The sequence below is a fragment of the Olea europaea genome, chromosome 22 (assembly GCF_002742605.1).
Source record: "Olea europaea var. sylvestris chromosome 22, O_europaea_v1, whole genome shotgun sequence".
Lineage (NCBI taxonomy): Eukaryota > Viridiplantae > Streptophyta > Magnoliopsida > Lamiales > Oleaceae > Olea > Olea europaea.
Window position 1 is genome coordinate 6298132 of NC_036258.1, and position 26658 is coordinate 6324789.

At 36.0% G+C, this 26658-nt stretch overlaps 4 protein-coding genes across 5 annotated transcripts; 2 read left to right on the forward strand and 2 right to left on the reverse strand.

Moving 5' to 3' along the window:
* The first annotated feature begins 1256 nt into the window (after positions 1-1256).
* On the forward strand, positions 1257-5235 carry LOC111371547 (solute carrier family 25 member 44-like). 2 transcript variants are annotated; one of them, XM_022993598.1, is made up of 7 exons: positions 1488-1552; positions 2228-2308; positions 2433-2814; positions 3609-3805; positions 3964-4105; positions 4205-4364; positions 4916-5235. In XM_022993598.1, the coding sequence occupies exons 3-7, from the start codon at positions 2524-2526 to the stop codon at positions 4939-4941; spliced, it is 816 nt and encodes a 271-aa protein (XP_022849366.1). In that variant the 5' UTR covers positions 1488-1552; positions 2228-2308; positions 2433-2523; the 3' UTR covers positions 4942-5235. The 2 variants fall into 2 exon arrangements, with proteins under 2 accessions (XP_022849365.1, XP_022849366.1); XM_022993597.1 differs by lacking the exon at positions 2228-2308 and having other exon boundaries at positions 1257-1552.
* A 1400-nt stretch (positions 5236-6635) lies between these two features.
* LOC111371548 lies at positions 6636-8536 on the forward strand. The gene is made up of 2 exons (XM_022993599.1): positions 6636-7526; positions 7621-8536. The coding sequence occupies exons 1-2, from the start codon at positions 6755-6757 to the stop codon at positions 7722-7724; spliced, it is 876 nt and encodes a 291-aa protein (XP_022849367.1). The 5' UTR covers positions 6636-6754; the 3' UTR covers positions 7725-8536.
* A 1112-nt stretch (positions 8537-9648) lies between these two features.
* LOC111371093 (zinc finger MYM-type protein 1-like) lies at positions 9649-11638 on the reverse strand. Its single transcript, XM_022993005.1, has 5 exons — positions 11428-11638; positions 11127-11309; positions 10895-11014; positions 10512-10793; positions 9649-10418 (listed from the first exon to the last, which is right to left on the reverse strand). The coding sequence occupies exons 1-5, from the start codon at positions 11636-11638 to the stop codon at positions 9649-9651; spliced, it is 1566 nt and encodes a 521-aa protein (XP_022848773.1).
* Positions 11639-15230: 3592 nt separating this feature from the next.
* On the reverse strand, positions 15231-17254 carry LOC111371223 (probable E3 ubiquitin-protein ligase RHA4A). Its single transcript, XM_022993117.1, has 3 exons — positions 16894-17254; positions 16634-16719; positions 15231-15553 (listed from the first exon to the last, which is right to left on the reverse strand). The coding sequence occupies exons 1-3, from the start codon at positions 17110-17112 to the stop codon at positions 15400-15402; spliced, it is 459 nt and encodes a 152-aa protein (XP_022848885.1). The 5' UTR covers positions 17113-17254; the 3' UTR covers positions 15231-15399.
* Between the last annotated feature and the right edge of the window lie 9404 nt (positions 17255-26658).

Genomic DNA, 26658 nt, shown 5'->3' on the forward strand with positions numbered 1-26658 from the left:
TTGCTCCATAATATTGCTATTTCAATAAATTTCATTCAATTTGTAACCATTAGAGCACATTATACATTGCATTTCTGTTTAGAAAATTTTGAAATCAACAAATGTAAAGTTCAATAATAGGATTCAAAGGAAATTACTAAATACAGTAAAGCATAACACAAAGAATTTTACTAGAAAGCTCAAATTGCTTAAAATAAAAGTACCCAGAGTGCAACTCTCTAAATCCCAGTACATATCAAAAAATAGCAAATTTGCAAATCATAATTTTCGTTTATGACAATGCTAATAAATGAATTTCTTTTTAACCTATTATCTTTAAAAATCCAAATGTATCAAAATTCAATCCATATTAAAAAAAAACTCAACTAAAACTAAATCAAATATACAAATAAACTATGAAATCATTAAAAAAATATGCCTATTTACACTTTTTCCATTCTAAACCTACACTAATGAATGAACAAAATCACATTTCAAAATGAAAAAATTGAATGAAAAATTACATTTTTTGTTGTATTAGCTTGTACCAATGAGACGGAAAGTAATGTGAAATGAGCTTGAATAAAAGAAAAAAAGTTTTTTTTTTAATCTTGAAATGTATTGAAAATTAAGGTAAAGAAGACGATGAAAGTATTCAAGTTTGGGGAATAGGGTTTCATAGTGAAAATGAAGAGAAGGAACAAGGTGAATTGAAATAAATTGGTGGAATATTTTGATATAAATTGAAGCGCAACATTGTAATTTCACCAATTAAAATATTTTTAATTTTGTTTTTATGTTGGTCAAAGGCCATAAACTCATTGCCCTACTAGGCTAGTTGACCAAATTTCCCATTAACTAATTGAGATAAATAATTGTCTTTGGTACTGAGTCTAATTGAGTTATGTTTAATATGGAAGTATATATTTAATTAGATTATGTTTAATTTTAATTGAGTTGGATAAAATTTAAATTAATTTACTTTTGAATTTTTTTTTTTTTTAAAGATTTGACGGTTGTCAAATATTGAAACTTAGACCAAACTATCTCGAAATATTTTGATTCGGTTTAAAACCAAAACTTTGACGATTTTGGTTTGATTTGACGATTTCGTTGTTAGCCCTAGCTCATGGGAAATTTTAAGAGTTATAAATACGTAAAAAATGGAAATTCCATACAAATTGAGAATTCTTAACATTGAGAAATTTTAAGAATTATAAGTACGTAAAAATGGAATTTCCATACAAATTGCCCTAAAAACGGGAGAACTGTACCCCCTCCACGCACCCCACTCCGACCCACAAGCCACAACCCTCTTCTCTCTATTTTCATCTTTCCCTTTCGTGTATTTAAAATTCCAATAGCAAAGTGGCAAGAGCTGGAAGTTTCTCTACTATTCTTTACCACCTTGATCATTCTGTTTACTTGACGCCTAAAATCATAGCATCATTCTCAAAGTTGTTGCTTATAATCAAATATCGTACACAAACTATTTTATAGTAATGGCTATGGAAACTGTAGAAGCAACAACTCCAGAACTTTCTCTTGCTGACACTGACATCAACTGGGATCGGTAATTATTTGTACACACTCATGATATAATTGATAAATGATTTATATTATCTATATGTTGCTTCTGTATTATGATTTGGGTGGCAGTTGCTCTTATTATTCGAAGTTTTTTCGATGATTGGTTATGTTACTAAACTGGGCTTACCCTTTTGATTGCCATTATAGGGTCTGTAGTTTTTTATTTTATTTTTGCCTTGCCGGAGGAAGAAGTGCTATTTTGAATTTCTCCTCTTTTGGATAGTTGATCTTAGGAAAAAGGTGTTTACTTTGCTATGTATCTGAGTTCATTAACTACATAACAGGTAAAAGAATATTGCTATTCGTAGTGAACACTTCCTTTAGTCGTGGCATACAGGTGAGAGTTTGTTAATTGATGCATTGCCGGTAGGCGTCACTGTGAATAGCATTACTCCTTGTAAAATCACAACTATTGGACGAATCTAGAAATTATCATGAAAAACGAAATTGGTGTGACTTTGATAGTTGCTATAACAAAGTACCTTCTTTCTTGAATTGGACTATCTAGTTTACCACATGGGTAAGCAGCTGCGTGAGAAAATTTAGAGTTGCTGAACTGTTAGATTGCTTGCTCGCTTTATAAAATCCATTTAAAACTAGAAGTTAGGGTTACTTTTTTTGTAGCTGATGTAGATGGTTGAATTTTCTTGTCATGAAGGGCTCAATGTGTAGTGTACTTTTTCTTCTCCTTCTGTAAATCTGTGACTTGAGGGCAGACTTTCAGGGAGATTAGTTTCTCGTTAAGGATTTGTTTAATACTACCGTTCTTGTCATTCTCTTAATAAAATATGCTCAATATTGTGATGACTATATAATATTTGGTGTCCTGAATCTGATGGTCTGGTTAATTGACTCAATTGTAGGTTGGATAAGACAAGGTTCCATGTAATTGGGGCTATTTTATTCACTGTTCAGTCTGCTTTAATACATCCAACAGCAGTCGTGAAGACGAGGATGCAAGTAGCTGGTTCTGGGCTTTCTCAAATGACTGGATTATCAGTTTTCAGTCGCATTGTCAGGACTGATGGCATTCCTGGTATTTTTAGAGGCTTTGGCACATCTGCCATTGGATCATTGCCTGGTCGAGTCCTGGCTTTGACTTCACTTGAAGTGTCAAAGGATATGACGCTCAAATATACGGAAAACATGAATATGCCGGAGGCAACTCGTGTCGGCATTGCAAATGGTGTTGCAGGAATGATCTCCAATTTAGTTTCCTGCTTATACTTTGTGCCTTTGGACGTGGTGGGTATTCTAATTATTTCATACCCTTCTAGAGAATGCATATTGGTATTCCTCAAAGTTTTACTTATTTTTGTGATGTGTGAGAATTTATTTTTTTATTTTATTTTTTTTGTGTGTGTCTGATCTTTTAAGAATCTCCAAAAACTATGTCTTGTAGTTTTGAAAAGCTGCTGGTTCTTAAGAATTCATCAAGTGTTTGTAGCACAGTCCCTAAGTTCTTTTTCCCAAGCGCATCTAAAAAATTGCCTAATATTTGATGCACTGATGGCTCTTTAAACTGCTAGGTGTGAAAGAAGAGTGTCACCCACTGTTTGGGTAATATGGAGGAAAGAAAAAGTAAAATCTTTTTAAGGAAAAGAGAAACTTATTTATGAATTATGGGAAAAAAGGTAAAATTTCTCGCATCATTATATGCCTGTACATCTAAGGGATTCTAATGTTGTTCCGGTTCCAATTATTGTTCTCAATTGGTAAATAGTAGTTTTGTCTTGATTTTAGTTTAGTGGATATCTCCGCAAATTTTACCCAGGGTCCTTCAATCAATAAATTGTTATTTCTCCTCAAGAAAGAAGTGGGTTTGATGTCATGGTGTGATGGTGAAAAATGCATGTAATAGTGGACGTGTTTGTTAGTGCGTAGGATCGATTATAACTGGAAATGAATCCTCAAGTCTCCTGCAACCTGTCTTTTTTTCACTATTATATGAGATCTATGCATTACAACACTCTCTGAATTACTGTCATATATTTACTTTTTGATTCATGCTTCTGAATTGCATAATCTTGTTTATCCAGATCTGCCAAAGGTTAATGGTTCAAGGGCTTCCAGGGAGTACGCCTTGCAGTGGCCCATTTGATGTTGTACGCAAAGTACTAGCAGCTGAGGGGTTCCGTGGCATGTATAGAGGTTTTGGATTAACAGCCATTACCCAATCCCCTGCTTCAGCACTTTGGTGGGGTGCCTATGGTGCTGCCCAACACATCATTTGGAGGTATATCTGTTATCTTGTGTTAAGAGCCATTCTTCGTGCTTTATTTGTTGTCTCTAGGATATTTTAGCCATTTGTGTCAAGTTCATTTGGGCATCCATTATTGGCAATACATCTTTCTGATGCTAGCTTTCTCTATGTCATCTTGGTTATGACCATAGGAGCGTGGGCTACAAAGATGATTCAGAAAAGAAACCATCTCATGTAGAAATGATCACTGTTCAAGCTACAGCAGGAATGACTGCTGGTGCTTGTTCTTCAATTATTACTACTCCCATAGATACCGTAAAGACGAGATTACAGGTAATGAAATTCACAATAATATTGTCTGCTTTCTTTTCTCATCCCCACTAAAAGGGGAAAATTACTACTAATGTTTACATTGTATCTTCATTGATCTAGGTTATTGATGATTATGGTGTTGGAAGACCTTCTGTAATGAAGACTGCAAAGACACTTCTTAAAGAAGATGGATGGAGAGGCTTCTACAGAGGATTTGGACCCCGGTTTCTAAATATGTCACTCTATGGGACTACAATGATTGTTACTTATGAATTGATAAGTATGTTGATATCTTTGTCGTTCATTAGTGCAGAGGCAGATGTTGGCAGTTCGTTTTTGAATTCTTGAGCAGTAGTTTGCCATTTAGATCTCTTGAATGTAAAAACCGACACACGCTCACCTCCACTTGCAAAAATGATGATATTGACTGAATTTTTATATTCTCTCATTAATATATCCCCCCAGCACCTCCTGCTCCCACAACTCTTGCTTCCAAAATATTAATCAGTATAATTAAACTAGTCGTACATTCCTAGTGTATATTAAGTTTGACATTGTGTGATGTGTAGAAAACTGTGCCATTGATTAAAATGAGTGTTGCTAAAATCAATGACCATGATTTCTGCCGTGTTAAACAGTGTCAAACTTAATGTCTACCACAATGTACACGTAGTAGAACTCTAATCAGTACAGTTGGTATTGAGTGTTATCGGATTTTCTTGGCCAGTATTTGCTTGTACTGATAGTCTGTCCTTATTTTGATTCTATGTTTTTCACTAGTTTATTCTCCCTACTTAGACATTGTTAATTTCTTATTTTCTTTCTTATCAGAGAGATTGTCTGTGAAGCAAGCTTGATGAGCAAGGAGGCTGTAACTCTACAATTTTGTGAATCAGAGGCAACGCGTGCAAATCAATCATCACTATACTTCTGTGGAGTAGAGCCGTAGATGAGATAGAAGGTGCTGCCCATAACTAGAACATAATGGGTTTGGAGAATTATTTTTTCATTTTCTATTTTAAAATTAATTCCCTTCTCAGTTGATTAGATGAGAATGTGTTTTGTCCTAGAGTTCAATATGACCTTATGCTAATAGGCTGCCATTGAGTTTAACACCAAAGTGCATATAGTGTTCCATTCTGAATTCGAGCACAAAATCTGCTTATGTTTTAGAGTATACTTGCTAGAGAAAATGGAGTTTTCGAACAATTTAGTGGTCTGGCTGGGGACAGAGACGGACAACATGGGATCATCTTTCTGTTATCAAGAATACGTGATTTCTTGTGCCTTATTGAATAGGACGATGCACTACCATGCTGGTCAATGGCTTGTCTAGTTTTTTTCTTCCTTCTATCTATTCACCTGTTCTATTTTTGAAGGTTTAAAGTCATTTGGTCGGAGTGGCTGGATCCTTGCATCAAAATTTAACACTAAATAACCAATTTTCTTTTAGGCCAACAATAACCAGCTTTCATAAGCATGTTTGGAAAATATTTATATATGGTTTAAAGTTTTACTAGATAGAAATGAGCGAGGTGAACATGTAGTACTCGTGGATTTCACTAAATGTGTGTAAAAAGCGGTTTGAACACATTGTCATAACCTTCACTTCATGCTTGCGTACCACTTTAGTACCACAACAAGTGTTCTAAAAAATCCGTTTAAGCAGAGCCTAGGCTCCACCTAGGCGCAAGACTAATGTCAGGCCTTGACAATGAGCACTACTATTAAATTCTTTCTTTTTTATTTTTTCCCCCTCTTTTAAAAGTTTTTTACTTGACCTTGGTTTCACATTCTTAAATGATTTTATCTGCACAAAAGTAAAAAAATGAAAACGTTAGAAAATTTTAAGTAGAATCTATCTAATTGAAAGTCAAAAGTTGAAACTATAAAAAATAGTCTAGTCTTTACATTTCAAAACTTGAAAATTGGATAATTGACTGATGTGAGAATTATTAAGTAAATATAATATTTTATAATTTTAGATGTTTGTTATATATCATTTTATTATTTAAATAATTAAAAATATTAATATTAAAAATTATAAAAACACCTTTTTTATGCCTACGTCTCGCCTAAACTCGCATAGGCTTGTAAAGCTTGAAAATTGGTCACCATGCCTAGTGTGAATTGCAATGCTGTTATTCCTTCTGGACGTAGGTGTCAGGAGAAAAATTGAAGTTTTATAACGTTTAGTTACGCTTTATACTTTTTTAAAAAACTGACCACAACCATTTGTTACAAGAGTTACAAGGACAGCATCCACATTTAGCAATTTTTACTCAACACCTAAGACAGGAAGGAATAACAGAATTGCCATTCACATTATGCAGAATCCTGGCCAACTGGTACTCAAAATAAATAACCCGCCGAATCCTGCACCAGCCTGTTAACCAATACAAACGAAGCAACATGAAAAAACCAGTATTAATCAATTACAGCTTCCAACATTTCACTCCTTTTTTCAACATGTGGATCCCATATATGTTAAAACGGTCAAAAAAGCACCCTGATATTGAACCACTTGCAGTGAGCCGTTGATTAATTCCTCTTTCTTCCTTTAATCATCAAAAGTAGCAGAGTTTGGCGAAAGCAATCGCTCTTTGTTCTTCTTACTATGCACATTGAAATTTTCAATTCTTTTTGGTTTCTCAAGAACAGCAACGGTAAATGGCCACTCCAAAACAGCCCTTCTTCAACTTCAACATATTAATCTTGTTTCTATTCCTTGAACCATTGCAAGTTCATTCTGTATGCAGAAATTTCTGCAACAACATTCCTATAAAATACCCTTTTGGTGTAGACGACGGCTGCGGTGCTCCACAGTTCCGGCACATGCTGAATTGCACGACCGACCTTTTTTTCATCACCCCGTCCGGAAATTACAAGGTGCAGTCGATAGACTACAACAAAAAATCCATGGTCATTTTCGATCCAGCCATGTCTACTTGCTCAATATTACAACCACATCATGACTTTGTAATGACAGATATTCAATCTGTCACTATCCCTCCTTCGCCCGATACCATATTTGTTCTCCTGAATTGCTCCATTGATTCACCTGTGCTGAACCATTACAAGTCCCTTTGCTTCAACTTTTCAGGCCATTCTTGTGACGAACTCTACGGCTCGTGTACTGCTTTCAAATTGTTTCATCTTCTGTCGAATAGCACTCCTCCGTGCTGTTTTACATCGTACAATACGGTGAAGTTCATGAGCATGAATATATTGGATTGCTCGCATTACACTAGTGTGTACAATGTGGATAGTTTGAAGGGTGTTGGACCGTTAGATTGGCTTTACGGAATTAAACTGTCGTATAGCGTCCCGGACACTGGTTGTGATCGATGTGTGAAAACCGGTGGGATGTGCGGTTTTGATGTCGAAACTGAAGGGATGGTCTGCATTTGCTCAGCCTCCAACAACTCTACTATACAGTGTGGTAAGAATTTTCTACTGTATAAACTACAAACTCCAGCTTGTTCTAAATTAAATTCGATCAATTACTCACAAGTGAGTTATATTTCATGCTTCAGGTGCAGGGATTGGTATGAACACAGGCATGAGTCTCAGACAATCCTCATTGCTACTTGAGTCTTTTATGGTTATTGTACTCGTTTTTCATTTAACTTTATTGTGAGCCTATGGAATTTTGATCAGAATTATCTACACTTCTTTGTTTTAACTCCTACACGCTGCAAAACACTTACTAGTTCTAAGAATAAAAAGTAGTCTAGACAGTCACTGAACATGTTTTTCTAATCCCAGAGGCCCACAAATTATGTTGACAAAAATGTTTTTATTCTGACACACAACAAAATCAAATCCTCGATATTCCACGCAGGGCGGATCTAGGCACGGGCTAGCCCGAACTACAGCCGTGCTCGCCCTAGCCCAAATCCACTAAGTTCTTAATTTTTATTTTTTTTAACCTGAGCCCATATCTATTTAATCATCATCCCGTGTCCAACCAAAACAATATTAGCCCAACTACTTAAGCCCAAATCAAAGTTTACGACCCCCCAAAAAAAGAGAGAATTATTGGCTCAAAGCTCCAAATCCATACCTAATATCCATCTAATCTCCCTCTACACGCTACAACCCCGTGATCCAATTTCTTTCAACGTTTCAATCTCCAACTCGCCTCTCTCATTCCCCCGTAAAGCTTCTGAAAAATTAAGGAAAAATCCCCTTACCTCAACTGTAGCTGGCACTGGAATGGGGTTAAATTGTTCAAGTCTTGGAGGATTGACTGATGTTCCACTGGAATTCTAAAGTCTGAATATTTTTAAGGTTCTGGGTTCCAAATATAACGGAAATGGGAAAACCAGAATGGGAATTTGGACCTTTGGTTGGGTGGGTAAATAAACAAATGTAATTAGCTATATACCTTCTTTGTATATCTTAAGCAGCATTGTGTTGTTTTTGAAATAAAAGTTAATATATTTTGAATTTTTCTTTGAATCCATTTCTCAATGTTTTTTAGAGTCGAAGGGAAATTTTTAATGCAATCCCCTTAGTTAATTAGAGTTGTGGAGTAAAAGTTTATTCTAATGCAGAATTCCTCTTCATTGTCAACCGACGCCATTGAGTCATTTTCGAATTTGAAAGGTGTAATATATTTTTGAATGTGTAGACGCAGACGTGCAGTATGTTTTCATTCTAATGTAGAATTCCTCTTCATTGTCAAACTAGCTTGTATGGTGGTCACATATATTTTTGTATTATGTCAATTTTTTAGCCCATGGGCCCAAAAAATCTGGATCCGCCCTTGATTCCATGTGATTCAAGGAGTGTTTTGATACCTAGATTTCTAGCATTCATGAGTGAATCGACGAAAACTAGAAGATTGTTCGTTAATTCCATTTTCTCATAGTTCCATAGGTGCTACTGTATGTCGGTGTGCTAGTAAATTAACCTTTTATCAAGGAGCCTTTCCTGCATAATTGTCTCATTCTCTTCAAGAAAGTTTTGATCGCAAAAGGTTCCTGCTAGTTCTAGCGCCTCGTAGAGGATCTGGTGCTGGGATCAGTGCCGTACCTGTGTTTCGCGGAGCCTGAGGCGAGATTCAGAATTTGGGCCCCTACTTCATAGCAAACAATGATTTTTTTTTTTCATATTATTTATAAGAGTTTTAAGGAACTAAATTTTTAACATAAAATCCATAATAAAGCAACAAATAAAAATGAAATTCAAAATATTTATATTATAATCAAATACCAATACAAAGATGTATAAGAAAATGTTCTAAACCATCACTTAAATACAACTCGTTTTGCGGTTTTTGAGGAAAAAATATCAATCAATTTTGTATAGTCGAGTTGTTTAACCATTTCTTTTTCAATGGACAACATAGCTAATCCATTCAATCTTTGCTGTGACATGGTTGATTGAATATAAGTCTTGATCAATTTCAATTTGAAGAAACTTCTTTCTGCTGATGTAATTGAAATCGGTATAGTGAGCAAAATCTTGTAAGCAATGCAAGCATTCGGAAAACAACCATTCATTTTCTTCAAGTAATTTAGCACATCAATTGCTCTTTTTATTTTTCCAGGTAAATATCACTTCAAAACTAACAACTCCGTACATAAGTCATCACCAATAATGTCTGAATGTCCATTATGGCTCAAATATTGCTCAAGATTCTTACAAGATTTCAACAAACGGTTAACATCCATACTCTTTAATCTCTCCGAATTAAACAAAAATCCAAATGTCTCTTCATAATGTTTAAATTGTTCAAACTGAGTTTGAAGTGAAGATCGAGCTTGGTCAATTATAAAGAGAAAATAATCAACTCGAAAAAATTCTTCAGCTGATAGTGTTACCTCTTCACTGCCATTTTCATCAAACTGCATCTTTCTTCGAATATTACGTTTCTCTCGAAAAACAGCTTCAATTCCCATTTCAACTGCTATTTGTTTAGCTTCATCCATGGCACTGGCAAATCCAGATTCTCTATAATTTTCGAGAAACAAAATAAGTGCTTCTAAAAGCTTGATGGCTACATCAATATCCATATTTTCTGCTTGAAAAAATTTACTTACAGTATTGAAAGCATGCAATAACTTATACCAAATGACCATACCAAGTAAGAACTCAAAATTTTCAAGTTCATATGTTGCTAATGACTCAGCTTCACTCTTTGTTTTAGGATCTTCAACAATGTTTGCTAAGTCAAGTAAGGCGTCTCTTATTTGTATAGATTGCTCTTTTATAGGTTTGACACTTTCCACATGACTTTCCCAACGTGTTTGGGACAATGGCTTAAGTGTGAGACCTTCAATCTTATATTTAAAAATTTTCCATTGTTTGGGAGAAGAAGAGAACACTGTATAGATGCGTTATATCACTCCAAAGAATGACATAGCTTTAGAACAACAATTTTTCATGTCACATAATGCTAGATTCAGGCTATGACAACCACATGGAGTATAGAAAGCTCTAGGATTTATTTCAAGTAACCTTTTTTGTACACCTTTATGTCTCCTGCTCATGTTAGCTCCATTATCATACCCTTGACCTCTTCTATTGTCAACATCAAGGTCAAGATTCGTTAACACATTTGTAAGTTCAGTAAAAAGTCCCAGTCCTGATGTATTGTCCACTTTCAAAAATTCAATCCAATATTCTTGTACCATCGAAGAGTCCATTGATTCATCCACACATCGTATTACCAGAGACATTTGCTCCTCATGACTCGCATCTGGAGTACAATCAAGTATGACAGAAAAATATTTTGCATGTTTATGACAGAAAAATATTTTGCATGTTTTACTTTTGTGACAATTGCACTTCTCACCTCGCCTGCCAAAGTTTGTATCAATTCATTTTGAATTTTAGGACCAAGATATGTATACTGAATCTCACGTGCTTGAGCACGTCGAATGTTTTCTCTTATTATTGGATCAAATTCAGCAACCATTTCTATTATTTGCAAAAAAAGTCCATTGTTCTCCACGTAAAGTTGCTCACAATCTCGGCGAAATGCCAAAATATTTTTAGCAAGTCGTTTAATAGCAATTATCCTCGTTAGTACTTGTCTCCAATGCTCTCTTTCTTTGTTGATGGCCAATTGTATGTCTATTTTCTAGTTCCATCCAACTAGTCATGGAGCCTATATGCTCCTTAGACTCTTCATGATTTGTAAGGCGACGATGCATATTATGCCAATCTTTATATCCCTCGTTACCCAATTGACCAATACTTTTCATCGTTCTTTCTGTTTTAAACAACTTGCAGCAAAAACAAAATATCTTGTCTAAAGAAATGGAATACACAATCAGTTATCTGCCCATTTGCAAGTAGCCGCTTATAGTGTGACGATTCAAAATGTCTACCTTGACTATCTTTGGGAAACAAGATGCCATCAACTCTTTTTGGACCTATTTCAACTAAAAAGTCCCTCGTCTTTTGATCAATGTGGATGTCCTTCCAATTTCCGGGATCTTCAAAATTTAAAGAAAAACAATTCTCTTGATTTAAATCTTCATGTTGAATATTATCTGCCTCATTTTGCTTTGATTCATCCACATTGGCAGGTTCAATCATTTCCTCGTTCTCTTTCCGTTCATCCACATTGTCATTATCATTCTGATCTGTTGTTTCTCAATCAATAATTTTTCTGGTGTTCCTTCCTTCTCTTTTTGTTTCTTGTTATTAAAGTACTTCTCCATATCTCCAGTCTGGCTTCGAATTAATGCCTCTACTCTTTCTCTCTTTTTCTTTTTTTGAGCTCTAGATGCATATTTAAGAGCCATGGTATTTGATTCAAGTCATTCAACAACTATCAATAACCTGCAAGGATCCCAAAGTGGTCCAAAAATATTAGTACATTAATATTGTCTAATGTGATTATTAAACTAGAGCTCAACTAAAAATTTAGATTTATTACAATTTGAATGAGTGGATGTGGGAAAAACAGGCCCTTTTGAAAATGGAATGAGGCAAGAAATTCTACATTTCTACCCTTCCCAAATATAGAAAATCCAGTTGCAAATCATGCCATCTGAATTTGCCCCACCAAGATACGAGTCAGGGCTTCTCCAGTTCTCCATACCTGACCCAACTCAACAAACTTATCATCACACTATCAGCCTATCACAATTCACAGCCAGTAGCCTACGAGGAAAGGAACGCAAAAGCAGAAACTAAAGTATAAAGGTTCAGCCGTTTAGTTGAAACAAAAACCTGAATTTGCCCTACCAAGATACGAGTCAGGGCTTCTCCAGTTCTCCATACCCGACCTCACTCAACAAACTTATCATCATTCATCACACTACCGGTCTATCACAATTCACAGCCAGTAGCCTACGAGAAAAGGAACGCGAAAGCAGAAACTAAAGCCTAAAGGTTCAGTTGAAATAAAAGAGCATCTGAGCATGTATGGCTAAGCTTATAATTTACTTATAAGCTTCATTTTCTCTTAATGCATAGCATAATAGCATTACTCATATGAATTGATGAAGATGAGAAAATAAAAAAGAGTTGTTTCAGCAAGCGCTAGCGCAGGCATAGTCGCACAGGCAAAGTCGCAAATCCGCCAAATCACAATGTGAAATAAATTAAATAATTACAAGTAACTGCCGGCACTGTAGAATGAGAAAGGGTTAAACTTAACTGGTTAAGGGTTGTTGATTTTCTGAAATCATTGGCGAGAAGAGAGCCGTCAACCGTGCCTCAGGGCTGTAGCCGCCCGGCGCCGACCGGTTGCGGCCTCGCCTTTGCACTTTCCTCTTTTAGAAGGGCTTTGATTTTTGAATTTTGCAGGGACGCAGGGTAAGTGGTGGACGGTGGTCTCCGTCTCCCGACTGCCATCTCTATTAAAAAGAAGAATAAAAAAAAAATGAAAGGGAAAAATTTTGGGCCCCCTAAAAATCTGGGCCTGAGGCAGAGGCCTCTTGGGCCTCTCATCAGGTCCGGCCCTGGCTGAGATCATGCATATCTGGTGCTAACGTGGCTTGAGAACCTTGTCAAGGAGAACAAGAAGAAGTCTACATTAAAGCTATCACGACTCGAGATGAATTCCTTGGCTCAGCTTGGGAGCACAAGGCCCTAAATCATGTTAGCTGAACTAAATTGTTTGTGAAGTGTTTATAAATAAATAGAAATAAGTAATGGAAAAGTGAGTTGTACTTAAGTTCTACGAAAGGTGTAGATAGAAAGTGATTTAATCAAAAGTGTATAACTTATACCGTTCATAAACACTTCCCAAACATAACCTTCATATAGATTCATAGGTATTACCAGCTCATCTCTGTTCAATATCTTAGGTGAAAAAGTAAGAATTTTTTTTTTTGAATAATGCTACTTGTACATCAAATAGTGTCCACCCCCTCATGACCTACTTTAGATAAATCATATTGTATTCCAAATGGGTCCCCCTCCAAGTGAGGAAGGTGGACATCCTGATGTACACGTAACATTATTCAAAAACTTGAGTTCTCAAATATGATATTCACCAAACACATATATTTTTATAAGTTAGATAATTTGAAACAAAAATAGCATAGCATAGTTGATACATCATACACGTCTAAACACTTCAAACATTATTAGTATGAGGTAGATCATGGGAGAAAATAAAATCAGAAAAAGGTGACGATGCTGGAAATTTGGTTTTAATAAATTGATTTGACCAACTTTGACCAATTATTTAAGACCCGTCATAGAGATTTCACACGAATAACCATCGCAGTGTTACTTGATTATTTCTCAATAGTGATTATGAAATTGATCCTTCAACTTGAGATCATTATAAAACCTTAGGTATAAATCGCCATACTATAGTGATATTGAATGCTAATACAATATTAATTAGATATGACAGAATTACATGAGAATTGTTGGATGATCAAAAATGTATTTATCATTCTTAGGTAATAAGAGATTGTATTGTGACATTAGTACACTTGAGTAATGATGCCGTGAATCCTTGACATTGGTGGAGTTGTGATTTGAAAGTGGTTTCAAATATACCTCGATAAATCAATAGCTCAAAGTCATGAAGAACATAATTGGAAATGAGATTAGCACTTATTTCACATGAATCATATCTTTCAACCAATTGGAATTTGAATGATAATCCATATTGTTTGACACCGTGATTGTGCCAGTGGGTCACACAAAAATGAGATTTTGAACAAATAATTAAAATAATGATGTTGGGTAGCATAATTATAGGCTACATCAACAAGTAGATTAATTAATGTGGAAATTTCACAATGTGCTCCTTTTTATTAAAATATTTCAAGAGTTCTCTTAATTTCCCCGGATTTTTCCTCTCGAAACCCTCATTTTTTTCCCCCAATAATGCTACAAGGACAAGTTCAAAAACAGGGTAAAAAATAGAGTAGACACGTGTCGAAACATAATTAGACACTTTGAAAAATTAAAGAAAAAAATAGCCAACCACTTTCTACCAAATCAGCCTGTTTCTAAGTCCCTTTTTTAGCCTATTTGATTGGCTTTATTCTTTTCTTTTAAAAAAATAGATAAATTCAAATCCCGAATTTTTTGCAGTGCATTGACCTATTTATAAGATATTGATAAGGGTACTTTAGTCATTTTAATGCTCGGGCATTTTTTATTATCTTGTTGGACATCATGACTAAGTTCTCATTGTCAAAGTTCATTGATATTTATGTTTTTGTGTCATTTATCCAGAAAAACTCTGTTTCATATGAAGGCATGATGCATTAAAATCAACTTTATGATATTTTGAATCAACTCGAAATTAATTGGGAAAAGATTCTTTTTAGAAGTGTTAAGTGCGGTAGCCGAGCAGCGAAGGCTTGCACGAGTTGACTCATGAGCTCGCTCGTTATATTGAGTGAAAAGCACTTTTCAATTTTTTTAAAAAAAAAATGAAAAATTAGTGAGTGGGTGTGCCACACTTTAGTAAAGCAAGCCGTCAAAACATGACGAGCTGTGTCAGGTAGTAAACGAGTTGAATGCCTCTACTCGCTCCATTAAATACCCCTACTTCACTAATATTATCTAAAAATACATAAATTTCCTTTCTATCTTTCTAATTTGGCTTAAAGAAAATCGAGAACCATTTTGAGTTATAAACTATTTTATTTTTTATCTTAAAATATGCAAAAATCTGTGAATTACTGATAATTTTTTAAAGTCACGCTTTCGTATATGTGATGTATGCTACTAGCTAGCTAGCAAGAACTTGACGATCCTCGATCAGTACTAGTCGTTGGTTTCAATTCATCTCTTCTTGTAATTGTAATTGTAATTGTAATTGTAATCGTAATTATTGTGGCTAGTGTTACATGTACAACTTTGCGAAATGGATTTCTCTATGAGGTGGCTGCAACGGGGGCTCTACAAAGTGGACAAGTTGAATGGGATTGAAGCCAATGTCGAATACAATCTACGTGAAACACATGCTTGCATGCTGTCACTTGAAGCAACTCCTCTTTTATCTCAAATTCTCCTAAGCACACACAACACCTGCAATTATAATTATAATTCCAAATTTAAATTCATCTTATTTATAACATCATTCAATATATTCAGTTATTCTCTTTAACTTTCATGAGAAACATAGAATAAAAGAATAATAATTCGCTCAAAAACAACTTGAGAAAGAGTGGACGCTGTTAGAGATTCTAACGAACTATACCAAGCAAATATTTATGTGGATAGAATTAAGCACTTTTTAGCCAATTTAATTAATTACAATCATGTAGAACCTTGGCAAGGTTATAGAGTTTGACTTAAAAAAAGTATTGAGGCTGTTTAGGAGTGATTTTGAGAATTGATTTTTGACCGTTAGAAGAAAAGTGGAGTCCACCTGTGAGAGAAGAAGTTAAATATGACGGATGAAATAGTGAAATAACGGTCAAATCAATTTTTTGGGTGAAAAAATCGGGCCCAAACAGGCCCATTATTTATCCCTTGTTTGAGCTTTATTGTTTGGAAAAAAATGCATTTTTAAACAGTAAATTTAAAATCATTTCAACCATAGAGTTTTTAATAAAATAATATTACTCACAAATTCAAAACTTTTTCTTTTTTTTAACCAACGATATTTTTCCCCGTCCGCAATCTAACATTCTTTCCCGTTACAACATAATATGGATGGACGTATGTTGAAAAGGGAATATCGTCTAAACTAGTATAACACTTTGACCACAAATGAGTCACAATTAATTAGTAACAAGAGAATCCCGATATGTAATAATAGATGAACGATCAAGTGTGACAGGCTAAGAATAAGATATATTCATGTCGTGCAAGTGGAAGAGGTTCAACGCTGCGAAAGCTACTACAAACCATCATTGTACAAAAGAAAATAAACTAGTGTATGGCCTTTAATTGGGCTTAGGGACATGTCCTTTTCTGGGGCACTTTTAGGTCTCAAATTTTCAACAGTAATCAACCTGAATCGTTCGTTTCCATTCTACAATATATTTATGATCAATGCACTAGCACATGATTGATTTATCCATATCGAAACAAATTTCACTTTTAACGATGTTAAATTTGATCGTTAAAAGTCATTTTTGAGTTGTTTGGTTGAGAACTTACAGTGAATCCCTTGCTTTTAGATATTCATCAAACAAGATTGTGGAAAGCTGGTTTTTCAGCTCTGCTTTCAAATCTGAATCAAATGACTGGACATGAAACAAGACAATCATCAGTTGAAACATAGTATATATTAAGAGCATACAAAGGTTATACGTTCAAGTTTCGCCTCTAAGGTTGCATATTAAAGACTAAATCAAATACTTACAACTTTTAAATGAGCTTTATAAAATAAGATTCACGATGGAAGGGGTGGTTCTTACTGTTGTAACGTTAGGCGCGGCATCGTGAATAGTCCTCGGGAGAACCGGTGGATTTGCCGAGAAGTTCGAAGCCCTTCTCTTGAGGTAGAACAAGTAGAATAACAGAAATAGAATGATGGAGCAGAGTATAGGAATTGAGAATATAAAAGCCTGGTAAAGCCTAAGTTGAATTGCTTGGGGATATTGATGAGAAGGACTTGAAGATTGAGGACCCTCCATCAATTAATCGCAAGGATACAAACCCAAAATTCAGTTTGATGTATAACAAGAGAATTTTGTTCAAACTATGTCTTATATTTATGGAGTCTATGATATTCTGTCTGAGTGTGGGGGAGAGAAGATATTTTTGACACTTAAAAGTAAAATAATTTAATGCAACTTTGTAATAAATAAGTAATAATAGGCCTGGAAAGAACTTTTCAAGATCAGGCGATATATTCCTTGTTCTTCCTTTTTGGTGGACGAGACAAGCCCACTAAATATAATGGCCCCAGTAAGCATTCATCCCGATCTCCTTCAAAATCTCCTCACAATGCTCATGACATAGATAATAATTGGTTTGCCTAGTCTAGAGAGTATAGGTCATTTGTGTCACGAGAGAATGGATTGTGCAGAATGCAAGAGGGAGATTGACTTGACCCACTAGTCGAGCAATGAGGAAAGTTTGGCTTAGTACCGTACGGTACCGAGTAGAAGGGTCATCACTCAATTGAGTAGCAGGAGAATTGATAAGTAGGTTCAATGCAAGGATGAAAGACAATCTCAGTGACGTGAAGGTACCGAGTAGAAGGGAAATTGGGCAGTAAGACAAATATTAGAGAGGTGGGATCAAATCAACTTTAGCCACTTGACACGTTTCTGAATTATAAAGATTACACTTTTTTTCATGATAACTGTGTAAAGCACACTCCACATAGCTAATAATATCACCTTGAGTAAGTAGTCATGGAAAGCTTTTACTGTCTGTTGTTGCATTGTCTCATTAGGGACTAGTATTTCTCAATTTTGTTCATTGGCCATTTTTATTTATAGTCTATTTATAGCCGAATTTGCTTAGCTAATTCCACTAGCTTAATTAAGTTGTTCTAATTATTGAAATATTGTGCCCAGCAGTCCAATTCACAGGGATTAATAGAATCATGTCATGTAAGATGATGGCTCGTTTGAGTACATTCATCTTGGAATTTGTGTATTCATTTTGAATCTTCGTCGAAATGAGCTTTTAATTTAAGTTTAATGGGTTCTAATAGTATATTAAGTGTTGAGGTTATATTTTTAGAAGGAACTGTCCAAGTTCTTATATTTTTATTTATTTTATATATATTCAACGTTGTAAATATCCTTTCACAGATTCAACCACTAAAAGGAAGATGGACTCTTTGGGTTCTCTCCTTTCTTCAAATGGATGAAAAGGGCCTTACTTGATACTGCTTGCTGTCTCGATAATTCAACGATTAAAAAGAAGTAAAAAACATCAAATCCCATTAACACTACTCATTTACGAGAGATATTTTGCTTGGACTACGTGTCGAATTGATAAATAATACATGTATATGCGTGTTTCTATAGATGTAGGTATACACATATATGCTTACACAATAGACCACTTTCATGGTTTCTATATCCTAGATGTTGATTAATGATGATGGTTGGTACTAATGATATTGCAGGTGTGACATGAAAGAGACAGACATCGAGCTGAGTATTTTGCTAAAGATCTCACAATCTTTGTCCACTAAACCCTAAACGTGTTTATTTAATTAAAAAAAGGTGCCCGCTTTTGTTTTTCACCAATATCCTAAGACTCGTTTGCAGTAAAATACTTGCAAATGGAAGAAATCAACTTTAGAATTCACTTGTACACTTAAATATCTGCAGTGTACAAACAAGTATAAAAATATACATATGTTATTTGTGCACCAATAAAGAATGTTGGTCCCATTAGCACTTCAAAAACCCACTTGTTATTGCTCTCTTCTTGATCAGTTGGTTATGATGTGCAATTGGTATATGAACAGTACAGATTAGAACTCATCATTTAGTTGAGGAGGCCAAGTTAGGCTGGTTTTGAATCAATTTTGTTATGCAATCACTCTTGGCCCCGTTGACACAATGAACCCCAGTTTGATCGTCAGGATGACTTTTGACAACAAGTTGAGGTCTTTCGTTCTCCGTGATAATGTGACTTATCATCTATTTTTTTCAGGCCTTGGGGGTAAACATAAGAGATTTGTACAACACATTTAAGGCTTTCTTGGTAGTGTTTTTTGTTTTTTTGTTTTTGGCTGTTTCTGGTTAGCATCGTTTATGACAGGTTGAAAAATTGTTCTTATTAGTTTTCTGGAGCATTGATGTTGGGAGGTTTTTTAGTGTTGTAACTTGGAGTGCATTTCTTGTTGTCATTCTTCAATGTTATTAAAAAAAAAAAAAAATACTTTGTAAATAAAATTTTTACTTCTAAGTAAAAAACTTACATGTAAGATAAAAACTCACTTTTATGTTAAAAAATTATTTATAAAATTAAAAAAATACTACGAAGAAGATAACTTTATTTAATAAAATATAAAAAGTTACTTATAATTAAAAAATTGCTTATAATTGTAAAATTTATTAAGGGTCCATTTGATTGCCAATATTTTTCAAGAAAAATGTGATTTTTCCATCCAAGTTCCTATTTTTGTACTCTTTGTTTACTATTTTTTCCATAAAAAAATATTTTCTTACTTTTAGTCACGTGATCATATTTTTCTCAAAATCAAGGAAAATATTTTCTAAGAGTAATATTTTATCTTTTAGGGAATTCATACTCTCTCTCTCTCTCTCATCTATACTCTCCCTTTCATCTACCCAACAATAAAAAAGGACAATTATACTATTTTTTAGATTAAAAATTAAATCAATTAAACACATTTAATTGACATTTTTCATCCAAATAAGTTTTATACAATTGAATTATCTAGAATTTATTTTCTTTACGCACCCTAATAGCTATAAATATTTATAATTGAAAATTTTATTATTAGTAAATATTTCAATTTTTGTTCACTTATATGTAAAGAAATAAAAAATAAAATTCATATAAGGAATAATAAATTGAAAATTTCATTAAGGACATATACATAATTTTATTTAAAAAAAAAAAACTTCAAAACTTTCATGGGTTAGATTGTTTTAAAATCGCTACTTAAAAAAAAAAAAAAATAATAAATAAATAATCCCTTGTAAACGTTCAAAATCAATCCTTCAAAAAACCCCATAATAGGTACCCAAAACTCCCAAAGGCCCTTTGGATGTCATAGGTGTGCACGTATATTTTTGATTGGTCAAACCTTCCGATCAAATTCATCAACGGTTAGTTTTGGCTGAGCCTGTCTAAAATTATAGGTTTTATTTTGTACTTCAGGATACTTTTTGTTTATAATGTGCCAATGCAAACATGACCACCTTATAACTCAGTGTTTGTCTAGGATTTTTCAGTCGTGAAGATAATGAGGTTGGATCATTTTTGCCCTTCTTGTAAAGAAAATCTTCTAGCTTTAATGCTATCGAAGCTTGAACTACTTTGTTAATCTTACTTTAATTTTTCAACGCGAAGTGTGTGTTTAGAAGCAACAATTAATTTTGTAAGATTGCAATTAATCTTGGCCTTTTAATTAATTAATTAATTCTATTTTCGTTGAAAAGTTGCGACACACAAGAATTATCCCAATTCTCACTACTAGAATGCGTGGCTTTAGCGATGAAATTTTAGCGATAGTCAAATTCTGTCTCTAATGACGATCGATTTCCAATGGAATAGTTAAATTAACAATGGATAATAAACAATAACTGTTTTTTTAAATTATTTTGCGAACGGGGATATTTAAGTATCGAGGAAGTTCCTTCTGTAAACAAAGAGATGCTATAACTTAATAACGTTAAAGAACCATTGAATGGAGTAACTTCAGAGTTTTCGCTGCATATAGAATACGCTTAATCATCATTGATACAACTATATTTTATTGGCTTGCTGGATTAAAGCCTAGCGATTTCAAAATTTCTTAATCAGCTATGGATCTCATATATGGGCGATGCTCGGAGGAATAAAGCCATTTTTATGCTAGAATTTTACACTCTAGTGTGAGGGGCTGTACACTAAATTGTAATTGATGCTCGAAGATGGTTCGATGGATTTTCTGGTTTTGATTTGATTTGGGGTAGGATGGAATGTTGAAAAAGATGAAGATTCAGGGGTGGGGGCAGGTTTCATTTTTTTCTTTTTGGAGAAATGTAAATTTGTATTTTCACTCTTTTAAAATTAGTCAAAATTGGTCGAAAGAGTTCAATTTTTTTTTTTTTTTTCTAATCAACTGATGAAAATCGTTCATTTGTCCTTGTGATTCAATTAAATTAAAGGTTTAAGACTATAGGTGGCATAAATGAAAGATTTGTGTATAGTATGCAAAAAATAAAAGATTTAAGATTGCAGTTGCAATTATCCCTCTAATACCATGTTATTTGATTTGTTTAAAAATAAGTTAAAATTGCTCAAATAAGCAAGTATATTTTAGTTAATTGTCTCAATAATCAATGAACTCATGAATGTGCCTTTGATTGCTCACTTGAGATTACGACTTTGAGTTTTGGTCACTAAATTTATTCAAACGCTAGACATTATTCATTGGCATAAAATTTGTATAAAACATCCGGAATTGGTAATGTGGCTGACGAAATGTACATGTGACTTCTTGTCATAATGTTGACAAATTGCCATGTAAAAAAGTGTTTTTTATTACTTACTAAACTTGCTCATTATACTTTAGAAAATGTCTTCAATTGCTCATTGAACTTTGAGGTAGACGAATTTTTGTTTCTAAATTTATAAAAATTATGTTGGCGTGTTGTTTGCTATAAATTGTATAGCAAGTGCGAATCGTGTACAAGTAAAAAGTGGACAAATGATTTCTAATTGTCGATCCTACAAGGAATAATTATTCCATTACACTATAGTTAAATTTAATTTTAACAATGAAACAAAATCATTTGAAAATCCAAATTTATTGTGTATCTCTTTGTTAAAATTAAATTTAACTATTGTACAATTGAGTAATCATTCATCATGATATTTGTTGACAACCGAACTCCGATCTAAGTTAAAATAGTTCGTTAAACCCACCTCAAGCAAATGGGAGTTCGGTTCCTTTTCCCAGGTAGGAAAATCCCGCCCTTATCTCAGAAAAATATCATGATTATCCCTTGTCACATCACCCTATCAATCAGACACACTTGCCATAGGTGACATCATCGCCGCCCGGAACAACCAACTCCAAGTCCTCGAACTCCAGCCCCTTATAGGTCATCATTACTTGGTTAACACATTGACACATGACCACCGGCCTCATCGACCAGTCACAGGAGAATTCGACGACCCGAGTTTTGAGCTCGGCACTATTGCTGATTTGATGTAATTTCGGCTGGAACTATGTATAAATAGTTGAATAGGACTCTTGTAAAAGGCAAGTGAATTCATATAACGACTCATGACACAATCACACTTTAAAGACATTTTTTGTGGTCTTTTTCAAAAATAAATCGCATTTTTTCTTAAAGTTGATTCAAAATTATCATTGCTAATTTTGATGTCAACAGTTTGGTACTAGAAGGAAGGCCCTAATTGTGAAAAATATTTTCATTCACTCCACAAAATTTCAAGAGCCATGAGTCATTGCTCAAGTTCCAGAAATCCATCTCACAATCACCTTCATGAAACGAATATACCACCGAATTCTCCAAAACGACAGGACCCTCAAATGACCGCAATGAGGGAAGCCCTGGAAAAATTAACAAATACAGTGGGACGAATAGAAAGGAGTCAAGCCCATTCATCCCCACTAAATACCAAGGTGGAATCCCCTATAAGGACAAAGGCAAGGCGTCCCCCCACCAGGAGGACTCTCTACTTTTTAAGAGGAGAATTATCAAGAAGTCAAACTGACGAGGACAAAACTAAGGAACCCGGGGTGAGGAGCACTACAAGTGTGTTCGACAAATTGGGGACCTAGTACTTGCTGACTCCTACGCAAGGACAAACCGACTTGAAATGTACTTTAGAAGAAACAGAACCCGAACTAACCACGCTTGAAAAATGCATCGTCGAATTGGAGGCTAAAAACAAAGATGGCCTTGAAGGTTACCAAATCAAACGACATTCCCCCTTCACTGAGGATGTCCTTATGAAACCATTACCTGAAAAATTGAAAATTCCCTAGATCGCCGTATACGAAAGGGATGGTGATCCTTTCAGCCATCTTGACAAATACACCTCGTGGATGGAACTACAGAGGGCAAGCAATGCAATTATGTGCTGGACATTTCCCCTGACTTTGGGAGACAAAGCCCAAAGATGGTTTAGGAGACTACACGAGAGGTAGGTAAAGAATTGGGATGATCTGTCCATGGCATTCTTGGCCCAGTTCATGGGCTCCAAGGCTAGAACCACACCCAAAAAAGGTCTAGTGAGCATCAAACAGGGAAGAAGTGAATCCCTCAAAAGCTATTTGAGTAGGTTCAACAAGCAATCCATGGAAGTGGAAAAAATATCTGACGATGCGACACTCATGGCCATATTAGCAGGACTAAGACCCAAAATGAGATTCTGGTGGTTAGTACATGAGGACGGTCTAAGGACTTATCACGAGTTCCTGAATCGAGCTGAGAAATACATAAGCGCTGAAGAAGCAACCTCTAACCAAGAGGTAGCAAGACGCGAAATTGACCTCAGCGATACGGTGAAAGAAAAAAACCAAGCCGCAGTCCCCAGCCTAAAAGAAAGAAGGACAGGAGAGAAAGAGAATGTCCCAGGGCTCAGCCATACAAGTTTCGGGAGTACCATCCACTCAAAGCCTCCTTGGAAGAGATATTCACGCAGGTCAATACAAAAGAGGCATTTCGCAGACCTATAATCCTAAAGGACGGATAGGCAGGACAACGCCAGCGATGATACCGTCGATACCACAGGACGATGGGCCATGACACTGATAACTGTCGGGACTTAAAAGAGGAAGTTGAATCCTTAATTCGAAGAGGTCGGTTATAGGAGTTTGTTGCCAAGCCAAAAGAAGCAGATCGACCTACGACGTAGCAGCCACTGCTGCAGGGGGCTCCCACACGAGCCCAGTAGGCAATCCCTAACCGTAACCCACCCCCACATGCCGAAATCAAAATGACGGTGGGCAGAAATCAGTATATTGAGGGATCCAGAAGGGCCAGGTGAAGGTAAGTCCGAAGTGCCAAAACCATGCCGAACTACTGGAATCGAACCTTCAAGGCCGGCATAGACCCTGAATCGTTCTGGTTCACGGAAGAAGATTCTGAAGGAATCCTTCAAGACCAGAGTGACGCCCTGGTGATCACAATGACAGTTGCCGGAGTAAAAGTCCACCGCACTCTAGTGGACAATGGAAGTTCGGTCAACTTACTGTACTCTCAAACATTGAGGCAGTTGGAAATATCAGACCGCTACATCCAACCGTACCTAAGGAAGCTGCATGGATTTTCTGGGGATCCTATTGAAGCCTTAGGTCAGATCGTCCTTATTGTGGAGCTGGGCGAAGCTCCTCGCCAAAGAAGGATCCTAGCGAATTTTGTGGTGGTCGATTTGCCATCCAATTACAATGCAATATTGAGACGACCCATTTTGCACGAACTAAAAGCTGCCACGTCAATTTATCATTATTGCATGAAATTCTCCACCCTTTACGGGACTGGAATTATCCAAGGAGATCAAGCTACTGTAAGGGCCTGCAACGTCGACTGGCAAGGCCACAAGTCAACATGCTAAGGAGTAGGACAAACATGTATGCCGAGGAAGCCAGATCAAAGAGACCAATCGTTGCGGATCTCTCGGAGATTAGCATAACTGAAAAGAACCTCAAAAAAGCCACAAATGAGCAACAATCCTTTGATGAGAAGAAGGCGGACCCACTTCCTTACCAAGGAGTTCTGGTAATCTCGTTGCCTGTGGTCGGGGTAACCATCCCCAAAGTCTTGGTGGATATAGGAAGCGCTCTGAACATCCTATTCAGCAACACCCTTAAATGGATGGGTATCCCTGCTAACTTCCTTCGACCATACCCAATTATGGTCCTAGAATTAAGCGGAGCCTTGACTTCTGCCAAAGGATCAATCAAACTCAAAGTTGAGTCAGGATCAGTACCCCGACAGGTGAAGATAAACTCTGAGTTCGTAGTGCTCGACACTCCCTCCCCTTATGACGCTGTGATGGGACAGCCCCTACTTTTCAGCCCGAGAGTAGCAGTTTCCCTATATCACTATTCTATCAAGTTCTCCACACCCCATAGTGTGGGGAAAGTCAAAGGAAACCGGAGCTCGTTGAAAGATGTCAATGGAAAGCCTGTGCCAGCCATCAACGCAGCTCCCCGGGAGTACATATAGAAAACTATGGGAATCCGAACTCATTCCCTTAGAACTACGGACCAGGATCGAAGGCGAAGAACCAGTTGAAGAACTAGAAGGAGTTCGATTCTGTGCCAAGGACCAAACAAAGGAGTTCAAAGTCGGGTGCGAGTTGCAGCCCTCCACCCGAAGCAAGATCGTGGCTTTCCTTAAACAAAACCTTGATGTCTTCGCCTGGGATCACAGTGACATGAGAGGAATAGATCCCAGTATTGCATGCCACAAATTACAGGTGGATCCTTCAGTTCGGCCAAAGTAGCAAAAATGACGACCTCTAAACCCTGAAAGATATGAAGCACTCAACAAGGAGGTACAAAAGCTGTTGAACAACGGTTTCCTCCGTGAACCGAAATACCCGAAGTGAGTCGCGAATCTGGTCCTTGTGAAAAAACACAACGGAGATTGGATGGTATGCATAGATTTCACTGATCTCAACAAAGCATGTCCCAAAGACAGCTTTCCATTGTCGAGAATAGATCAAATGGTGGACACCACTGCCGGACAGGAACTACTCAGCTTCATGGATGCGTATTTCGGATACAACCAGATATCGATGTACGGCCCGGATCAGGAACATACCTTGTTTGTAATTGACCGAGGTCTTTACTGCTACAGAGTAATGCCATTTGGTCTCAAAAATGCTGACGCCACCTACCAACGACTTGTGAATTCCATGTTTTTCAGTAGATCGGAAAGACAATGGAAGTGTATGTTGATAATATGCTAGTCAAAAGCATCAAGGCGAAGGACCATTGTCAACACCTGACCGAAATGTTTGATATACTGAGAAAGTATGGAATGAAGTTGAACCCAAGGAAATGTGCTTTCGGGGTCAGTTTTGGAAGATTCCTAGGTTACATTGTAAACAACCGAGAAATCGAGGCAAATCCTGAAAAAATACAAGCTGTCATCCAAATGAAGCCTCCAACCAAACTCAGAGAGGTACAAAGTTTAACCGGAAGGGTTGCTGCCCTCAGTCGGTTCGTCTCCAAATCTACGGACTGTTGTAAACCCTTCTTCGACACATTATGAGAAGGAAAGAAGTTCGAATGGACCAAAGAATGCCAGGACGCCTTTACGAGCTAAAGAGACAAGTAGCCCGACCTCCGTTGCTTTCAAAACCTAAGGTAGGAGAGGCTCTGAAGCTATATTTATCTATTTCAGAGCATGCCATTAGTGCCATTCTAACCCGAGAAGAAAATGGCGTTCAACACCCGGTTTATTACGTAAGCAAAGTGCTTCACGAAGCTGAGCTCAGATATTCACCTGTAGAGAAACTGGCATTCACCCTGCTGATGGCAGCGCGAAAAC

What these genes read in the sequence shown, in the direction of transcription:
- LOC111371547 (XM_022993597.1), top strand. Translation starts at nt 1,482, where the DNA reads ATGGCTATGGAAACTGTAGAAGCAACAACTCCAGAACTTTCTCTTGCT. An exon ending in ACTGACATCAACTGGGATCG is followed by an intron (nt 1,553 to 2,432) that starts GTAATTATTTGT and finishes ACTCAATTGTAG; the next exon opens with GTTGGATAAGACAAGGTTCC. An exon ending in GCCCAACACATCATTTGGAG is followed by an intron (nt 3,806 to 3,963) that starts GTATATCTGTTA and finishes TTATGACCATAG; the next exon opens with GAGCGTGGGCTACAAAGATG.
- LOC111371548 (XM_022993599.1), top strand. Translation starts at nt 6,755, where the DNA reads ATGGCCACTCCAAAACAGCCCTTCTTCAACTTCAACATATTAATCTTG. An exon ending in CAACTCTACTATACAGTGTG is followed by an intron (nt 7,527 to 7,620) that starts GTAAGAATTTTC and finishes TTCATGCTTCAG; the next exon opens with GTGCAGGGATTGGTATGAAC.
- LOC111371223 (XM_022993117.1), bottom strand. Translation starts at nt 17,112, where the DNA reads ATGGAGGGTCCTCAATCTTCAAGTCCTTCTCATCAATATCCCCAAGCA. An exon ending in CCGCGCCTAACGTTACAACA is followed by an intron (nt 16,720 to 16,893) that starts GTAAGAACCACC and finishes TTTCATGTCCAG; the next exon opens with TCATTTGATTCAGATTTGAA. An exon ending in CTAAAAGCAAGGGATTCACT is followed by an intron (nt 15,554 to 16,633) that starts GTAAGTTCTCAA and finishes TTATAATTGCAG; the next exon opens with GTGTTGTGTGTGCTTAGGAG.
- LOC111371093 (XM_022993005.1), bottom strand. Translation starts at nt 11,638, where the DNA reads ATGATTGAACCTGCCAATGTGGATGAATCAAAGCAAAATGAGGCAGAT. An exon ending in GTTTCCCAAAGATAGTCAAG is followed by an intron (nt 11,310 to 11,427) that starts GTAGACATTTTG and finishes TGTTTAAAACAG; the next exon opens with AAAGAACGATGAAAAGTATT. An exon ending in ATTGATACAAACTTTGGCAG is followed by an intron (nt 10,794 to 10,894) that starts GCGAGGTGAGAA and finishes ATTGTACTCCAG; the next exon opens with ATGCGAGTCATGAGGAGCAA.